At 39.8% G+C, this 21,303-nt stretch overlaps 1 protein-coding gene across 5 annotated transcripts in view; it reads left to right on the plus strand.

Moving 5' to 3' along the window:
• nkain2 (sodium/potassium transporting ATPase interacting 2) overlaps positions 1-21,303 on the plus strand; it is a 512,436-nt gene that overhangs the window by 381,674 nt on the left and 109,459 nt on the right. For all 5 annotated transcript variants that reach the window (XR_011954528.1, XR_011954527.1, XM_072555972.1 and 2 more), the window contains exon 4: positions 12,026-12,226. Coding sequence is in view for 3 of the 5 variants with exons in the window: in XM_072555972.1 (XP_072412073.1) it covers positions 12,026-12,226 (201 nt within the window). In the remaining 2 variants the exon portion in view is untranslated. The remainder of the gene's footprint in view (positions 1-12,025; positions 12,227-21,303) is intronic.

Below are 21,303 nucleotides of genomic sequence, written 5' to 3' on the forward strand. Positions count from 1 at the left end.
AGGAGGATAAGACAAATAAATGAGCGGCTGAAACAATGGTGCAGGAGGGAAAGCTTTAAATCCCTTGAATACTAGAATAATGTTCCCTCTCAGCAAGCTCTGCAGCATCTCAAAAAATTTGCACATGGCAATTATTATGTGGATCCATTGACTTCCAATTCAGAACGTCGCTGCCATACACAGACTCCAGAGGCCCACAAGACATTTGGAGTAAACAAAGCACTGGAACTGGCTCTGGAATCATAGAATGTTCATGGACATATTCGATTTGGCTCAGGCTAATGAACAAAGAAGGTTCAATAACATTGCTCAGGGTAGTCTATAGGCCAACAGCTACTGGGAAGGAAGGAAAGGAATACGTTTACAGCATTTATAGGGTAGTTATAATGGGCGACTTCAACTATCTGAATGTTGACTGGAATAGTCACAAACAAAAGACATTCCTGGGTAGTGGTTAGCAGAATTTTTCACAGCAGTATGTGTCCCATCCAATGAGAAATGAAGTAATAAATTACATGGTTCATGTGAGAGACATGGGCCAAGCAGATAAAGTATCATTTAGGGACAGTGATCACTGTTTCCCAAGGTTTAGGCTGATGCCGAGAAAGAGCAATGAACAATCAGAGTAAGAAAAATTAACTGCAGGAGAGCTGACCCAAATGGGGCATGAACAGGTGGGCTCAATAGACTGGAGGCAAGGTTGGTGGGAAAATTTGTAGCTAAACAATGGCTACCTTTAGAGAAAAATAAGTAGAGCAAACAAATACAGAGTCTCCTGAATAAAAAAAAAGAAATTAAGATGCAAAAGAAAAAGTACTTATGACAGGTTTCAAGTAGGAAATACAATTGAGAATGCTGCTGAATATGACAGGTTCAGAAAAAAGATGAAAAAGCCAGTCCTCCACAAGCACAAAAGGTGATAAAAGGACGAGGGCCAATTGGAGACCAAAAAGGTTTAATGAAAGCATGAAGCATGGCTGAGGTATTACATAAATACTCACAAAAATCTTCAACAAGAAAACAGGTGCTATCTGGGACATGGTGAAAGAGAAGGAAGTTCAGTAACTAGAAGGGGTCAAATTGATAAGGTGGAGGTATTGGACAGACTGAATATAAAGGAATCTAGGGGTCCTTTTCCTGCATGCAATATTGAAAAAAAATATGTTGTTCAGTAAATAATCAGGAAAGCTGAATGTTATTAGGGAACTGAAAACAAAAGAAAAATTATGCTTCAGTTATACAGGGAACTGGTGAGATTGCTGTGTACACTATTGGTCACATTATTTAAACAAGCATGTAAATGCATTGGAGGTGATCCAGAAAAGCTTCATTTGACCAACATCTGGATTTAACAGGTCTGATGAGGAAAGGTTCAACAGGCTCCAGTATCCACTGGATTTAAAATAGTAAAAATGACTTGATTCAGATATATAAAGTCCTGGGCTGTCTTGCTGTGGTAGATTGGAAAGGATGTTTCCTGTTGTGGGAGAATCTAGAACTAAGCCTCTGTGCTGAAAATCAGGGGTCTCATGTTTAAAACAGACACATTTTTTGCTCCGAGAGGATTGTGAGCCTTTGGAAGTCACTTCTGAAAAGGTGATGGAATAGACGTCTTGAATATCTTTAAAACAGAGAGGGATAGATTCTTGTTAAGCAAGGAGATGGTAGGTTGTCAAGCATAGGCAAAATCTGGATTTGAGGCTACAATCAGTTTGGTCATAATTTAACAATATCATAACATGCTTGTGACGCTGAATAAGACACTAAGAGCTAGGATCAGAATTAGGCTATCTGGACCATCAGGTTTGCTTTACCATTCAATGGCTGATATGTTTCTTAACCCTGTCCTACTGCCTTCTCCTCTTAACTCTTGATCTCCTTACTAATCAAGAAACTATATATCTCTGTCTTAAATACATTCAATGACTTGACCCCCACTTCCTTCTGTGGCAGTGAGTTCCACAGATTCACCCCTCTCTGGCTAAAGAAATTCCTCCTCATCTCAGTTCTAAAAGATCAGCCCTTCACTCTGAGGCTATGCCCTCAGGTGCTGGTCCATCCTACTAGTGGAAACATCTTCTCCAGAGCCACTCTATCCAGGCCTCTCAGTATTTTATAAGTTTCAATCAGATTTCTTCTCTCTACCTCCCCCCCGCCCCACCCCCAACCACCACCATCACCACCACCACCACCAATCCTTCTAAACTTCAACAGATGCAGAGTCCTGAACTGATCCATCATCTCCAGGATCATTCTGATAATCCTGGACTCCCTCCAAAGCCAACATATCCTTCCTTAGATATGAGGCCTAAAACTGCTCACAACATTCCAAATGGGGTCTAACCAGAACCTTATAAAGCCACAGTAGTACATCTCTGATCTTGTGTTCTAGCTCTCTTGAAATGATTGCTAACATTGTATTTGCCTTCCTAACTGCCAACTGAACCTGCATGTTAAACTTAAGAACTAGAACACCCAAGTCCCTTTGTGTTTCGAATTTCCGAAGCTTTTCCCCTACTTAGAAAATAGTCTGTGCCTTTATTCTTCCTACCAAAGCACATAACCTCACACTTACCAACATTGTATTCCATCTGCCACTTTTTTACCCAATCTTCTAGCCAGGCCATATCCTTCTGCAGCCTCTGCCCTTCTTGTCCCTCCACCTGTTTTTGTGTCATCTGCAAACAGAGCAACAATACACTCAGTTTCTTTGTCCAGAAGAATGGAAGGACAGGATATCATGCATTGACTAGGAATTGAACCCAAGCCTCCCACATAGTAAGCAAGGATTCCACCATAGAACCACCAATGCAAACTCTGCAAAAAAGTCACTCACTTACAGCGATGCCTTATCTGATTGGCCTATTCCTGATTTCTATGTTCATATATATTGACCCTACTTAAAGTTGACAAGAACTGAATGGGATGTATCTGAGATACTGAGGGGAGTAAGACTGAAAATTACAGAGACATTGGCCATAATCTTTGTGTTCCTTTGGCTCAAGGTTGGTACCATGGGACTGGAAAATGATAAACATTAATTGTTTCAAAAATATGTAACAATAAGCTCAATAATTACATAACAATCAGTTTAATTTCAGTGGTGGGGAAACAATAATTTGGAGTCATCATATGAACAAATGTGGATTAACTAAGAAAGTTAGCATGATTTTTTTTAAAAGAACATTACATTTGAATAACTTACACGAGAGTTCTGAAGAGATAATAGAGTGTTCATGAGGGTAATGTTGTTGATTTGTGTTCATGGCCTTCCAAAAGGAATTTGATACAGTGCTAAACAATAGATTTATGAGCAAAAATAGAGCTCATAGAATTGAAGAGATAGCCGCAACATGATTACAAAGTTGGCTGAGTCATAGGAAGTTTTTATATATGACCGGTGGTATGCCTGTGCATCCACTGGCCTCGACCTTCTAAGTGGTTAGAGGTTGTGGATTTGAAAGGTGCTAGTGAAGGAACCTTATGAGTAACTGCAATGCATTTTGTAGTTGGTAAACTGTACTGTAACTATGTGTTGGTGATGCAGAGAGTATCAGAGAATCACAGAATTGTTACTGGGAGGCCATTCGGCCTATCATTCCTGCACCAGTTCTATTACAATGCCAATCTTCTGCCTTTTCCCCATATCCTGCACACCATTTCTATCCAAGTAATCATCCAATACGCTTTTGAATGCCTCAGATGAACTTGCCTCCACCATGTGAAAAATGTATTTTTTCACATTACCTTTTCTTCATTTGCACTTCATTTTAAATCTATGTCCTTCCATTCTTTCTTTATTTTACAAGCAGAAACCACTCCTCCCTAAGGACTCTACCTAACCTGCTCATGATTTTGAAAACCTCTATTAAATTTCCTCTCAGCCTTCTTCTCTCCAAAGAGAGGAGTCACAACTTCTTCATTCAGTCCTAATAACTGAAGATTTTCATTTCTGGAACCATTCTTGTAAATCACACTTCTGCAGTCTTTCTAATGTATTTCCCATAATGTGACACCAACACCTGTACACTTTACTCTAGCTGAGGTCGAACAAGTGTCTTGAACAAGTTCCAAGATTACTTCCCTGCTCTTTTTCTCTTTGCCTCTATTATAAAGCTGAGAAAATTGTATGCTTTATTAACTGCTATCTTCACTAGTACTCACAACTTCAACAATCTGTGCACAGACATATGAAAGTCGCTCTGCTCGTACACCCTCTGTAGAATTGTACCTCCTAATTTAAGTCACCTTTCAATGGTCTTTTTACCAAAGTGCATCACCTCATACTTCCCTGCATTGAATCTCATATACTACCTATCTGCTTATTTCACCAATTTGCCAATAGCCTTTTGGAGTTCCACATTGCCCTCCTCACAGTTTACATTTCTTCCAAATTTAGTGTTGCAGCTGGTGGATTCACTGTCAACAAAGTTGATTGCCTGTTCCAGGATGGTGTTGTGTTTCTTGAGTGTTGTTAAAAACCTATCCAGTGAAAGACCAAGTATTTCATCACATTCCTGATTTTGCCAGGTAGATAGTAGATAGGCACAGGGGAGACAGCATTTGGGTTATTCACTCAACATAAAGGGGTAAGGGTTGGATTTTCCCTTGTTGAAAATGGTAATTACGTGGCATTTGTGTGGTGTGACTGTTCTTTGCCATTGATGTCTTGCTGCATACTGACATGGACTGCTTCAGAATCTGTGGAGTCATGAATGGTCCTGAATGTGCTACAATCATTAGCAAACATCCCCACTTCTGATCTTATGAAAGAGGGAAGGTCACAGATGAAACAGGTTAAAATGGATGGATATACAACACTCTCCTGAGGTACTCCTATAGTAATGTCCTGAGATGCTTGACTTCTAATAATCATAGCTGAAGAATGTGTTGCTGGAAAAGCGCAGCAGGTCAGGCAGCATCCAAGGAGCAGGAGAATCGACGTTTCGGGCATAAGCCCATCTTCAGGAATGAGGAGGGTGTGCCAAGCAGGCTAAGATAAAAGGTAGGGAGGAGGGACTTGGGGGAGGGGCGTTGGGAATGCGATAGGTGAAAGGAGATTAAGGTGAGGGTGATAGGCCAGAGAGGGGGTGGGGGCGGAGAGGTCGGGAAGAAGATTGCAGGTCAAGAAGGTGGTGCTGAGTCCGAGGGTTGGGACTGAGCTAAGTTGGGGGGAGGGGAAATGAGGCTGGAGAAATCTGCATTTATCCCTCAGCACCCTTCTAATAATCACAACCATTTTCTTGTGCAGAAGTCATTAAAAATGGAAGGGTAAGTGGAGAGAATAGTCAATGAAATGCCCAGCATTTTTGTACTACAACAAGGAGGTTATTTTGGACTTACATAACACACTAGTTAGTCCTCAGTTGAAGTGTTGATACACATCTGGGCATCATACCTCAGGAGAATGTGAACACCTTGGAGACAGTACAGAAAAGGATTACCAGAATGGTTCCAGGGATGAGAAAGGTTTTGAAGATAATTTGGAGAAAAAATACATTGCATTCCTTGAAGAGGAAAAGGCTTAGAGGGGATTTAATAGAATTTTTCAAAATCATGATGGGTCAGGACAAGGTCAGTAGATAACGTGAAACTTTTGCCCTCTTATAAAAGGATTGATTCAGGGCACAAATTGAAATTAATGTACAAAAGAAGTAAGTGAGATGTGAATGAAATCTTATTTCCACAGAGTGTGGTGAAGGTCTGCAATACACTGCCTTGAAGCCTGGTGAACTTAGATTAATTGAGGGATTCCAGATGGCATTAAATAACTATTTGAACAGAAAAAAATGTGCACAGTTCTGAGGAAAAGACATGAGAATGGCACTAGGTATTAATGTTCATTCAGACAGTCAGTGCAGACATATGCGGCATAATGTTGCACCAGAACCAGCTTGTGACTCTTTGGCATGCAGTGTGATAGATATTAATACTTTTTATCTGTAGGCATGGTTTAAGTTTTGTTGCAGGGATGAAAATTGTAGCTTGTAACCTTCACCACATTTAATGCTTCTTTGATTGCTTCCATATCCACTTCAAGCTGCCCAGATATTTTGCATGATTTATTTTGTCATTATGTCAAAAAATATTGAATTATATTTCTCTAAATATAAGGCTTGATGAGTATTATGGTACAAAATAACCAATATTGTTTCTTTCCATCAAGGAAAGTTTATTGTTGCGTATGTCTTTTCATCATCAAGTATCAAAATACAATTGCTTTAATCTTGGTGACAGTATATATTAATCAATTTCTCAAGTTGACTGAAGCATCCTGATCTGATTTCATCATGAACATCCTCCATTTCTAATTATATGTTCATTTTGTAGTGTGGCTGTTAATACTTAAATCATTATAGATCAGTTCAATCTTATATTCCCCATTTATACTTAAAAGGTTTTTCATTGAACTGTAATGTATTCAAGATAATTCCCACTATTATATTTTCTTTGGTGATAAAATATATTTGGCCAAGTATATTCAAGCATTGTCATAAAGTTATATTTACTGGAATTGCTACGACAGTGCTACTGGAAAATGCTAAACAGGCTTTTAGATTTAACTATATTTAAATGGTTATAGGAATTTTGCTGGGATGGCAAGGACTAACGTTTGAAGACAGATTGGATAAATTAGGTGTATATACAATGGAATTTAGAAGAATGAAGGACAATCTCAAATAAACCTGTAAAAATTCTAAAAGGACTGGACAGGGTCAATGAAGAAAGGATGTTCCCAATGCTCTCTCTGGGTGCACAGTCTAAGGATGTGGGATAGGCCATCTAGGACTGAAATGAGAAGAACTTTTTTCATCCAGAGACTGGTGAGCCCGTAGAAGTTTCTGCCACTAGAAAGCTGTTGAGGCCAAAACAAATAAGTTAGATATAGTTCTTAGGGCTAAAGGAATCAAAGGGTATTGGAATAAATTGAGATCAAGATACTGAGTTAAATAATCAGCCATGATCATATTGAATGGCAGGGCAGGTTCAAAAGGATGAATGGCATACACATGCTCCTATTTTCTATGTTTTTATGTTCCTTATTTAGAAGGGAACATTAGATGATTGGATTAAGTAGCATAATCCATTAATTAATATGTTAGGCTTTTTACTAAAACAGACCATTTGATATATCGTACATCATATACAATTATAAATATACCTTTGAAATCTAACAATATGAATAATATCTAAAGTAATTGGCAATAAAAGCACATGAACATGATGCTGTTCTGTTGTAGTTCAGTTGGGAGCTTGAGTTGTAGTAGTAACATATACCCTTACCTGCATTGCGAAAAGGGATGATTAAATGAATCACTCAACACCCAGGTCCACTTGAGCATCAAAGAGTTTATTGTGAGAAGGAAGCTTCTGGGCAATCCAGGGTTTTCTCCACTGAGCAAAGGACTCTGGATTAAACATATATTTGTTACACATTTGTTTCTAGCCCACCTTGGCTATTTCAAACCAATCATCTTATTATATATACACTCAATCAGAATACATATGTGATGTGTGATCAGTCCATAGACAGCTCCATGCCGACTCATGATGTTCACTTTATAAATTATCCTTGGGTCATCACAATACATGTTATTCAACCACATTCCAGATAGCACTCCCTTCCTAATAAAAGGAGATTGCTTCAATTCACCTTAGACTGAAATTTCACAGGAATACAGTTAAATCCCATATTGGCTATGTGTTTAAAACTCCCATTCCGAAGATAGGTGGCTACATTTTGTTATACAATCTCACTAAAGAATAAGACACATGACAATGCTTTTTGTATAGTTAGCTTCACCATGGTTCTCTACACAAGTATCTATGTCTTTTTCTGTGTAACAGAGCCCATTACATACATTTTATGACACCCTTTGTGTGTTATCTCTGTCTAGTACCTTGGATATATTTGCTCAAAGAAGGCTTCTAATTATCCCAGCTTATAGTTTGACTTGAAACAGCAGACTATGTAAGCTGCAGTTTCAGTTCTTACCCCCAGCCAATTATATCAAGTGAGGACTACTTCCAGCCATTTAATGCTGCTTCAGCCATGGGCAGCCCCAACGCATGTAATCTGGAGTTATGGATAGTGAAGGTAGAAGTTCCAACATTCTTTCCACCACATGGCTGACCAGAAATCTCTTCCACTCTTACTGCATATCACTGGTGTATTCAGAAGGATTTGCAAGTTGATACTCATCTTGCTGACCATATTATAAACACATATTACTTGACCATTACATTCAGGGACTCAAACGTGGAGCTTCCAGGGAGGGATACTACCCATTGTGCCATGTGAACTCTTTGAGGTATGATGAGAACCTTATTTAAAATAAAAAGCTGTTTCATAAAAACATGTGCATTTTGATTTTGCTTCTCTTAAATAAAATATTTGATTCCTTACAATGAGAAAGCATCATCTTGCAAGAGACTGGCATTTTGTTTTGATACTGAGCGTAATGAGTGCATGTATTAGGCCATTTTCTCTGTTTGCACTTTAGGTTGTTTTGACACTCATATTTCAGATCTGTCTCATGGGTAAATCCCAAATCCCTGCATCTTTAAGTGTGGTCATCTTAGCTTTAAGGTTATGCAAATTTTTAGTAGCATGTCCAAGATAATAAGTTAAAAATCCATTGAGTTACTTTCTTTAGCTATTGATGCCACCAGATTTTGTGGAAACAGTTCACTTATGGTCCTAGTACAAATTCTTGACTAAGCTATTAGATTCATTCAGTTTAGTGAGGGTCTGTTTCGATTACACTTTTAGATTAGATTACTTACAGTGTGGAAACAGGCCCTTCGGCCCAACAAGTCCACACCGACCCACCGAAGCGCAACACACCCAGACCCATTCCCTTACATTTATCTCTTCACCTAACACTATGGGCAATTTAGCATGGCCAATTCACCTAACCTGCATATTTTTTGGACTGTGGGAGGAAACCAGAGTACCCAGAGGAAACCCACGCAGACATGGGGAGAATGTGCAAACTCCACACAGTCAGTCGCCTGAGGCGGGAATTGAACGCGGGTCTCTGGCGCTGTGAGGCAGCAAGTACTAGCCGCTGTGCCACCCCATGTTGAAAGGAAGTATACTCCTAGTATCTCTCCAGACTGTATGAATCTCTTGCCTCTTTGCTAAAGATTTCCACAAAGAGGAACGCTCAGAGTTTAACTATTTTTTGATTGATTAGCATATTTATGAGGTTATCATAAGTTATTCTTTAGATATGGTTTTTCAATGTCTGCATTTTTTGAACAGCACTAAGTTGTATGAAGTGGCACAAATCTATTGATATTGTGAGTGGTTGTGTCCGTTTGACATTTTTATAAGGCTGTAACAGCAGCATTTTTTTTATTTCAAAGGAGATTTTTGAATGGGTGCTTTTAATGATTACTTTAAAAAATTGCCCCACTATTACTACATGGCTGATTGATTCTGTATACAATTCGAATTGGGTGAGTGGGCATGGGAAACATGGAGAAAGCAAATGAGCTATGATGGGGCATGGAGGAGATTGGGGAATGAGGCTAAGGTCATTTTAAACCTACCTTGTCAAAAGGTTCCCAAATCTAAACTGTGGTTTGTTGCACCTCTGAGATCCTGGAAACATGTCTCCTACCAATGAGTGTGGTGGCTCAATGGTTAGCACTGCTGCCTCATAGTGTCATGGACCCAAGTTCAATTCCAGCCTCGAATGACTGTCTGTGTAGAGGTTGTACATTTTTCTGTGTAAGCATGGGTTTCCTCCAGGTGCTCCAGTTTCCTCCCCCAGTCCAAACACACAGTGCCAATTAGGTGGATTGGCCATGCTAAATTGCCCAGACTGCCGAGGGATGTGCAGGATAGGTGGATTGGCCATGGGAAATGCAGGGTTCCAGGATAGAGGAGTTGGGCCTGGTTGGGATGCTCTTCAGCAAGTTGGTGTGAACCTGTTGGGCTAAATGTAGGGATTCTGTGATTCAAAACAGATCCAACTCTAGGAAAATAGCAGGCCCTCCAAAATATCACACTAACAATAGATTTGACAAAGATTGTTGAATGCAGGCTCATTGCGTGCACCTTTATTCCAAATCTTACATGGTGGGACTGGGATTGGTATCCTGAATTGTATCCCACCATTTCTAATCTCCTCACCTTCAGTCGGACATGAACGAAGGCATGAAAATCTAAAGTATACAATTTTTGATTTGGCTATTTTTACAACTGGAATCTGCAATTAAAAAAAAGTCCATCACACAGGGTTAAAATTTCTGTAGGAGCAAATTAGTGGGGATGCTGAAATCCATACTGAAGACTAAAAAGTGCTGGAGATCACAGCAGGTTAGGCAGCATCCATGGAGAAAAAGCAAGCTGACGTTATGAGTAAATTTCCCATGGTTTGCTTTTCTTTATGAACTGGACACTTTTTACTTCCAAGTTAAAGCATGCAAAAGGAATGTTTGCAGAGGCTTTATTCCTCAGAAGCATTCTGGAGCATCTTGCCATATTGTTGATCAGTTTATTTGTTATCAGACATCAATTACAAATAGTCTACTAGCAAACATCTTTATCCCAGCTGGCTAGATATTTTTGATATCTATAGTGGATTTGATTGGCAAACGTATCCGACCATCCTGAGAAGGGCACATGCCTTTGACCAATTGCAGTATCTTTTGGTTTGATGTTTAAAGAGCTTTGTGGTTCAGTCTGCAGTCAGATTCGGAAACAGCCAGTAGCATAACCGTTTGAGTAACTTAAATATCATGTTATCTGACAAGCAGCTGTGATTTTATTTTCAGATTGTAACATTTCATGGTATGAAAAGTGAGCTTATGTTTTAAAGTCCATATTAAGACTGAAGGTTAACAGCTCCCATAATATTTTGTGCGTAAAGAAGGATAAAGAAATGTTTGAGTTTCTGTTTTATATTATTTACTGTTTATTCACTTCTGTCTGGGTATTAAAATGCACTTGTAGTGGGAATTATTCTACACAATTATTCTACATAATTCACTGAAAAATGAAATAATAGAAGGATCATAATTCCCAGGGTTAAGCTATTCTGTTGAAAATAAGCAACTTGGAAATTTCACTCAAGGACATAATTCTGATGTAGATGTGCTCAGAATTTATGGCCAGATCTGTAACTGAGCTATTTAGGAATAGGGTTTCTTTGGCCTTCCTCAGTTAAATTAAAGAATTTGAGGATATTTGCAGTGGAAGTCCTGAAGTGTCTTTGAAATAATATCAGATACACCCCAGTAGATCTAGTTTGAGTTAGACCTGCTACAAACAGACACAGGTTCTGGGCTTAGTGAAGAACGACAAATTTAATGCTGTGGAGAGATCAATACTCAATAATGGATTTATCAACACAAGATTACATAGAATATACAACACAAAAATAATTGTTTTTGAAGTTAAGCATCTGATCTTAGCCAGGATCACCACACTAGATATGCAGCCACCAAAGATGGGAATGGCACAGTTTATGTGAACAGGTGTATATCTGACAATGTTCTGCTAGGACCTACAGCAAAAGATCCCTGGAAATGAAGAATTTCTTCCCAAGGTTCCATCTTCCATCCTGCTCAAATCTGCAAATCAGTTCTTCAAACTTAAATGATTCAATTATATCATGGCAATCCACTTAACTACTGCTAAATATGTCATAATACACTTACATAGCAAATAAGTAATTATGTTATACATTTAAATGCTTATCTCATTGTATTTTGGTATTTTCTCACTAAAAAAAGATGGAATTTGTCCACTTAAAAGTAACTTTTCAAAGTATTTAAGCAGGATTTTGATTATCATAAATTTATGTAGGTGGACTGCAGCAATTCAAGAAGGCAGTTCACCACCACCTTTTCAAGGACAACTAGAGATGGGCAGTAAATGCTGGCCAGCCCACATCCCACAAATGATTTATAAAAAGGGAGATTTTATTAGTTGCCAATGTGGACTATATTGTATCACAGGATGCAATACATTTCAACATCATTTTAAATCTATCATCTTTTTCTGTCACAGGATACTGACCTGATTATGACCTTTAACATTTCTATGCATCGCTCTTGGTGGATGGAGAATGGACCAGGATGTGCAGTAGCAACTATAACTGATACTCCAGAATGGGTACCAGAGGATCACCGCTACATTTATATCAGAGGTTGTCTCCTAGAATACCAGTATATAGAGGTGGCACATAGTTCACTACAAGTTATCCTTGCAGTAAGTATCCATTTCCTTTCAGCATCCACTTAGTGTAATTTTTTACGGCAGAAGTGTTTTCGGTATAGATATCCTCCCAAATATCCACTCTAAATTTCACAAGCACATTACAGGAACCTTTAGAAAATGTAAATACCATTTAGCCCACCCCATCTTAATAAAGTTTCTGCATTTTCCATAAAAGCTACAATGGATGATTTAAAGAATTGCTACAGAGATTTGTCAATGCTGATTTGGATTGTGTGATGTAAGAAAATAATTGGTAGTTATGTTTTTTTTGTTGAGAAAGGTGAAAAGTGAAGATTGTTGATATAGGACAATGGACAGTGAAGAAATATTTTAAAAGTGCTGTAAATCAAAAGTGACTGCACAGCTCCAAGTTTGGGTTTTGAACCTGTGCAGATTGCAGAGGTAAGGGAATACAGATTCATGAATGTATAGTTATGATGAGTTGGGAAAGGAAACTGTTGATGATGAGGCCATGATTAACCTTTTTGCAATGAATTCCTTATAAGGTGAGACTTGAACTCAAATTGCACATGGTATCTTGGTGAAATTGCTGTTGCTGATATGGAACTTGCAATAAGCAAAATATTATGATTCCGAGGTGGTGGAAGTACACAAAATACTCCTTGAAGGGTAGAGACCATGTCCTGGTGAGTCCCTCAGTGTAAGTTCAAAGGGAGAAAAAGCCAAGTTAACCAGGATATATTGGAATCATTTCTAAGAGTTTATTGCAAAATTCTTCATGATTGTTCAATGAAAGAATGGTGCAACCAGCATTCACCACATTGGGTAGCATGATGGTTCAGTGGCTAGTACTGCTGCCTCACAGCTCCCTGGACCTGAGTTTGATTCCACCCTCAGGCATCAGTCTGTGTGGAGTATGCACATTCACTGAGTGTCTATGTAAGTTTCTTCTGGGCTCTCTAGTTTCATCGCACACTCCAAACATGTGCAGGTTAGGTAGATTAACTGTGCTAATCCCATAAGGTTCAGTGTTGTGCTAGCTATGTGGATTAGCTTTGGGAAGTGCAGGGTTACGGGGATAGTGTAGGGGGATTAGTCTGTGTGGGATGCTCTTTCAAGGGTTGATGTGGACTCGATGGGCCAAATGCCTGCATTTAGGGACTTTATGATTCTGTGGTTCCACATTCACATCAGTCAAGTGGAGAAGGAGTAGTCAGCAGTAATCCAAATGGAAATAAGAAGAGAGAAATGCATGTCCGGCATTTAGGTAGAATTAGATTCCTCATCATTCACTTAATTTCATTCTTCCTGTAATCCCACACAGTGTGGAATAGGATCAAGCTTAAGAATCTCAAAGTTGAATTCAATGAAGTATAGGTAGGAATACATGTATTGTAAAGGATGGCACTTTGGAATCTGAGGATAAAAAGGAAACATTCAATGTATCACTAATTATAGTTTCTATAACGAATGATAAGACCACTGTCATCAAGATAGTTGTGATATAAATCAGACACAGGGAAAGGATTGCCAGTCTGTTGAAAGTCAGTTGAAATCTCTGCATTATAATCCTGAAGGCACTGATGAAAGGGCTGGAAAATTGGCCATTGGCTTGATTAAGGAACAAAGCCTCCAACTAGGCTCTAGAAAAACAACAAGTTTAAAATTGGAGCTGGGGATTCACTAAATTGAGAGTTCCTCCAATCCCAGCAGTCTAAGGTCTTGCCAAGAATGCACCTCACAAGTCTAGGTGTTCAGACTGCCTCCTAATGTAAGTGAGGTCAACCTGGCTTTATGCATTAATGGCTGGAATCCAGAAGAGGAGACAGCAATTATTTAATAGAGTAAAAACAATGACTGCAGATGCTGAAAATCAAATACTGGATTAGTGGTGCTGGAAGAGCACAGCAGTTCAGGCAGCATCCAACGAGCAGCGATTTCACTGCTCGTTGGATGCTGCCTGAACTGCTGTGCTCTTCCAGCACCACTAATCCAGTAATTATTTAATAGAGTAGACCCCTGCCAAGGAGACTGCATGCACAGCATTAAGAAGATTCCTGTAGTCAATGATGTGATATTCCTGAGTGGAAGGATGCTGCCATTTTTCCTTGTTCCTTCACTGGTTATGAGGGTCTAAATGTTTTATAGTGGTGAAAGTAAGTCTCAACAAAAAGAGGCCTTTGTTGAGATGTAGTTTGCTGTATGAAAGCAATCAGATTCAAGTTAGACTAATTGGATATTGAGCTAAACTTCTAAAAGTCACCATAGTCTTACCAAGCCATAGGGTTCTTTCTCATGAGAGAGAAAGAGAGAGAGAGAGCAAACTGGTCGTGTTTTAACCTATGGGTCACCACATCTCAGGAAAGGGGACATGTTGAAGAGTGGAATTCTTCATGGTAACCTGAGAAATGGAGCTAAACATAAATTAGTCCAAAGCTCAGCTCATTAGCTGTGCAATTGCTCTTGATGGAGTGTCCCTCACCACAGGCAAATGTACCCACCATTGCTGGGATCTGCAGGGATCTCTCAAAAACTGTCATGAGATTTTATCTAGATCAGAATCTGGAGCACATTCTGGTCAGTGCATCGCTGCCACATCTCCACTGCTGGCCACGGAATAAAAGCCCAATCTCTGCCACTCTGAGGACTATTAGAGACCATGCACCTACTCAGACTGAGCCAGGAGAGGACCCTGTATTGTCAGCAGTTAACTTCATGGAAGTGCACAAGATACAAACAGGCTAGTTTGTTTATGGCATTGGCTAAACTGAATCAAAGGTTGGAGGACTCCGCCAACACTGTTTGTACCATGCTCCCTTTGGCATGTGAGTGTGTTGGAATGCTCAAACAAGAGGCAAGTTGATAGATGTTATGGAGAACCAAGTACAGCACCCCCAGTCTCTGTGTGATGCACAGCCCTGTACTCCATCTATCTAGCTATTGGTACTCAGCACCAATAAGGTGACAGAAGGATGAGGGTCCTTGGCCTCTCTCTAGGTGTTCTTCTTTATAATGAAACTGAGTGGTGCCAGTAGACACTCACCTGGGAGAGAAAACACATAGAAGTGTCCCAGAATTCTCCCCTCTGGACACTTGGACCTTGCTGTTCTCACAAATCTTCATATTCCATTCTCAGTTTCTTCCCCCTTCAACCTCATCAGCTTCTATCTTCTTCCTATTCCAAGCAATCACACTTATTTAACTGTTAATTTCCCCAACTTACCTCCAAACCCCAGACCTGAAGCACCATCATGCCAGACATAGTATTGTACTGTCCCATATTGAAGCTAGGGCAGTGCTGATTGTGAATGATACCCCCATCCTATAAAATCACATTATCTCTCACATTATTGTCTCCCCACTTGGATTTGAGGAGTCCATTTCACAATTATTATCCCTTATGCATTCTAGGATGCTGCCTCCAATCCTTATAATTGAATTCCCCAGCTGTCCAGGGCGGCACGGTGGCACAGTGGTTAGCACTGCTGCCTCACAGCGCCAGAGGCCCGGGTTCAATTCCCGCCTCAGGCGACTCTCTGTGTGGAGTTTGCACATTCTCCCCGTGTCTGCGTGGGTTTCCTCCGGGTGCTCCGGTTTCCTCCCACACTCCAAAGATGTGCAGGTCAGGTGAATTGGCCATGCTAAATTGCCCGTAGTGTTAGGTAAGGGGTAGATGTAGGGGTATGGGTGGGTTGCGCTTCGGCGAGGCGGTGTGGACTTGTTGGGCCGAAGGGCCTGTTTCCACACTGTAAGTAATCTAATCTAATCAGTGGCCCCTGATAATGCTCTCTTGATTTTTACTGGACAGAAAGGCAAGACTGACTGTGGCCCACTCTTTGACTAACTTTGACAGACTGCACTGACCCATGATTAACCAGACTTCTTACTGTTTTGTATTCAGCTCTTTGATTGACTTACCATTACTCCCCAGACTGGTTGCACTGGACCTGCAAAGCTGACTATGGCACACACCTGGACTGTAGAGTTATGAAGCCCCTGACCTTCACTTCCCCAAGTGACAAACTGACATGTCCAAGCCTCTGGATTGATAATTGTGACTAATCTTGACTTGCTACCAGAACCCCCTGACTGAAGGATGTCTCCATTGACTGGACTAAAGACTACTCCACTCAGATTTGAGATACAGCTATTTAGTAGATGTACAAGCAGTGTGTTTGCTGTTTACCATGCCAGAGAACACAGGGTCGAGGAAAGGTGATATAATTCTGATATCTTGAGAAGCTCACAAGGAGGGGTTAACCTGCATCTGAAAATCACTAAATGATATCATTCCACCTCATGGGTTGACTGGGCTCAGCTATTTTGTTTTTGTCTTATGTCCAGAAATGGCAGAGAGCAATCTCTATGTATATGAGAGAGACTTTCAACTACCAGAAACAGAAAAGCGATTGTTTCTTGACACAGAAAAGCTTCTTGGAGGCACAGGAACTGCAGTTGAGTTGAGAGTGCATAGTGAATCCAATAATACTTCATAAGTGAAAGCTGGATGAAATGTTTAGATGCAGTGATCTTAGTTAAAATTATAATGTTGCTGTTGCCAAGGTTTGCCTGCAGTGTAATGAGTGGGACTTCATCCAGTTGCAAGTATGCATCACTTATCCTGGGTAATCTTCCAGTTTGAGGCTATTCAATAAATTATACTCCCTAATCTTGGTCACAGAGGTACTATTACCTGTGGTCTGCTAGTTGTGCTGTGACTACTGATGTCCACAGATGGATTAAAAAAAACTGTTAATTTTTAAAAATATAGTTGGTCACTACAATCCGATCACCCTGTTTTGATCTCATCGTCTTATGATTCTTTCATTTTTGTATACCTCCTCCACACTTCATACATCCCTTTAAGTACTACTAGAATGTAAATGATGAAAATTTTGAACTATTCTAATTTTTCATTGTTCATAGGCATTTTGGCTTTCCTTCCAATATTTGCATGGATATATTTTGCTGGAGCAATTTCCCCCACAGCCCCACACCAGCACAATGTCCTTACCCCAACCTGATACTTTCATTGAGAAAGTCTGGAAGCAACAAGGGCAAGTGCAGAACCTACAAATGTGTTTGGAATATATTGTGGTCATGTTCACTAATACCAGCTGAGGTGCATTGGATAGATCCATTATCATCAACCCTTGTTATTGGTATTAATCTGAGTTACTGATATCAAGTAGGAAAGGATGCTCACATGATGTCCTGGAAAGAAGAAAGACTTGGTTTTGATATACACAGTAGGTTTACTACATAGTACAACAAGGTTACATTAAATCTGAGTTCATGAAAGTTCCCCGTGAAACCTCAGAATAGATGTTAGAGTAAGTATACATTATAGTTCACCTGTATAAAGCTTAGTATTAAATTTGCATCCTTGAACTGGTACTGAGTTCAAACTAAAACTAGTTGACTGGTCCCACGAACAGTACTTAATATCTTGATGGGTAGAGTTTGGTTTAGCCCTTCAGGTATTAACTACCAAATAGAACATATGGTCTCCTAGACTTACACCAGTGTCTGTATATGGCCTTTCCTCAAGGAAAATATCCAGGCCACTATCTGGGAAGGATACAAGAAACAAGATTGCCATTGCTTTAGTGATGGAGATTTGGAGGAGATCATGTCATAGTAATGAAATAAGACACAACAACAAGAATAGAGTAGAATCAAGAATGGTGCCCCAAAGAAGGAACAGAGTGATCAAAAGAGGGTCAATCGATGTAGTAATTATTGTCGGTATTGAGCTGAAAGGTCAACAACAAAGTACCCCACAGCCATAGAGCATTGCAGGCAGGCTAACTTGTTGCACCACAAATTATTTGTCCCTTAGTGGGAGGATGTACCACCCACTGGAGCTGACTGGCAATTCCAACTATCCTGGCAGTGTGAGTTCCAGATTGTTCACTGATGGGGCTGCAGACAGATTCACAAAGAAGGCCTGATGGATTCCAGGGTAATACGGGTCAGGGATATTGGACAGGACATTTCTCAGCACCATAGGGAGAGGATTGTGGGCCATGTTGGAAGAGATTTCAGTCTTATAATGTGTGCCAGGAATGAAGGGAGTACTGGCCTCTTGGGGCGGTGGGGGGGAAGTGCTCCAATGAACAAAGAGTACCCCTGCTGAAGATAACATGTCTTTCCTTCCCACCTTGCTAAGTGCCTTAAAAAAAAAGAAACAGAAATCCACCTCACATCCACCTGCCGAGGCCAACTATTTTATGGTGTGAGCAGTGTTATTATGGACAATTATGCTTTGAAAAAGCTTTATTGACTCTTAATTATTTTTAACACAGGATGGGTGAACTGCCAATTTCAATGGGCACTCACACTTGATTATAGCAGTAAGCTCAAGGGTGAGTGGGAAAGTTGGTGAGTGATCCTCCTGACCTATCCAACAGACCACCTCCCAGCAAAACCATAATTGACAGGGATATTAGATTAGATTAGATTACTTACAGTGTGGAAACAGGCCCTTCGGCCCAACAAGTCCACACCGCCCCGCCGAAGCGTAACCCACCCATACCCCTACATCTACATTTACCCCTTACTTAAATTTAGCATGGCCAATTCACCTGGCCTGCACATCTTTGGACTGTGGGAGGAAACCGGAGCACCCGGAGGAAACCCACGCAGACACGGGGAGAACGTGCAAACTCCACACAGTCAGTCGCCTGAGGCGGGAATTGAACCCGGGTCTCAGGCGCTGTGAGGCAGCAGTGCTAACCACTGTGCCACCGTGCCGCCCACTATGTTACGTCCATCTCAAAGAATCATAGAATTGCAGAATGTTTAACTTATAGATGGTGCCATTGACACTGCCAATCTGCTCTGGCTCTAGGAAGAAGAATTCAGCTTATCCACTCCCTACATAGATCTTTCCATATAGCCCTATCTTTTTTATTCCCTTTAGATGCATATCCAATTTGGAAGACCTTCCAGGTCTTAAACATGCATTAAAACATGCCTCCTTGACCAGAAATGTGGTAAAATTCTGACCACTAGACAACCAGTGAACTCAAAAGGGAAACATAGCAAGACTCACAATGGAATTGGATACAGGCTTTCTCATTGTCAATAAGTAAAATACCTTAGTCAGACTCCTACAATGATGAATATGCATGTCATTCATCTGCTTTGCATGGTAGGTGAAAGGCTGCAGCACTTCCATAGAGGATACTTCGGATAACCATTGTAATTGACTTTGGGTAGCGTTGAAGGTCCAACTAAAGTCTACAGTAGTAGTCTGGCCTGGCTGAGTGTTTAGGATAAAGGCGTAGGATGTTGGGTGAGTAGGGTCTTTCATATAACTCCGATATAATGTAACTATTAATTATTTTATGGTGAACGTACACTGTTTATCAAAACCAAAACTCTCTTTTGCCTCAACTTCTTGTTACCATTCTTCCCCACTTGACACTGTCAGACAACAGCAGATACCTGTGTGATGGAATCAGGGTCACTCACATTGTATTGTGTTTCATCATTCTTACAGCTTTGCATGAGGATAGAATGCAGGCTGATATAATGCCCTTGAAGCACATGCCAATACGATCATCCAGAGACAAAACAGCAGTCTTTTGAACCATTAGTTTTTAGTGGAAGTGCCATATAATGGATACCACTGCTGTGTTCATTTCTCTGGACACCAGCTTCATATAGAGTAGAATCCTTGCCCCAACCAGATACTTTCATTAAAAAATGTCTGGAAGGAACAAGGGTAAGTGCAGAACTTGCAAGTGGTTTTAGGGAAGGTTGTGCTCTATTTGGTATATGTTGTGGTCATGTTCACTGATACTATCTGAGGTGACATATAGAATAGAATGTTCTTCATGTTCCACATAAAGTTCAAGCATAAGTTGAAGATAGAATCCTCAACACTCTGAGCCATTGCACATCAGCTCGTTAGCAGGCTAACCAGTTCATGTCGAATTTTGTCATATGTGCTCATGAGCATTTTTCAGGAGACTGAGGCCTCAAAGTCTAGATCTCCATTCTTAGCATTAGAGCTGCTGAATGATCTCACTAATAGGTGAACTGTTTGTGCAATCTTCTGCATATTTATGTCTAATTATTCATCATACTTGGATCCCTATTCCTGTACTGTAAAACACATCAGTGTCACAGTTTGTGATCTGTAATTTAGCAGTCGTGTTGAGTGATGTATATGCGTTATCCCTTTCTTCTAAGTATGGTGTTCAATATAGTTTCCATTAGAAATAGGAGTGTGCAATATTGGCTGCCATTTTGAATTCATAAGTACTGTTATAATGTCCAAATCACATGCTGTCAAGCTTAGTTGCATCCCCTAGAAATTTTTTGATGCAAATATAGCAAAGCAGGTTTATACATTCTGCAGAAAAGCACTGGAAAAATTTGCAACATTATCAGACTCCTGTAGATTTGCAGTTGATTAACTTTTATAGGTTACATCAATATAAAGGCTGAAGGCTCAGATAAATATCAGCTTTGCCTACATCATTACCTGATGATAATTTTAACTGGCATCCAATGATTACTTTTCTTTCAGCTTCACTTGTCCCATTATGTCTCAATGGGCTTTCATTTTTCTGCAGGAATAAAGATTCATCTGGTTTACTCAAAGCTGTTCATCACTGATCTTGACAAAGGAAACCTGTTACAAATGTAATTAGCTTTTGAAGCCAAGTGTAACATGTTCTAATGTGAATAAGCTCCAAACAGCAGGTGTTTTGCATAAGAACCAGTTCAACTTTGTGTTTAAAGAATTATGAGTTTTATTTTTAAACAATGCTGCAAATGCGTATGCATAAAATAAATATGACACACTGAAGTGTGTCAGATCTCTCTTGATTAAAATTCAATTTGATTAAAACACTTTGGTTTAAACAGCCTTTTCTGATTAAAATGGGATTTATTTTATAAAATTAAGTAGTAGGAGTTGTTAATTGTACAATGATTTATTGTCTGTATCTAATGGGATTAATGGTATGAATTCACGCCTTCCAGCTCTTTGAACTAAATTACTTTAATTCACAAAAAAAGAGCACACACTAAGGAAAGTGAGTCTAAGTTCATTTCACATGCAATATTTTGCACACTTAATATAGCCTGGT

This window comes from Chiloscyllium punctatum, chromosome 3, assembly GCF_047496795.1.
Source record: "Chiloscyllium punctatum isolate Juve2018m chromosome 3, sChiPun1.3, whole genome shotgun sequence".
Taxonomy (NCBI): domain Eukaryota; kingdom Metazoa; phylum Chordata; class Chondrichthyes; order Orectolobiformes; family Hemiscylliidae; genus Chiloscyllium; species Chiloscyllium punctatum.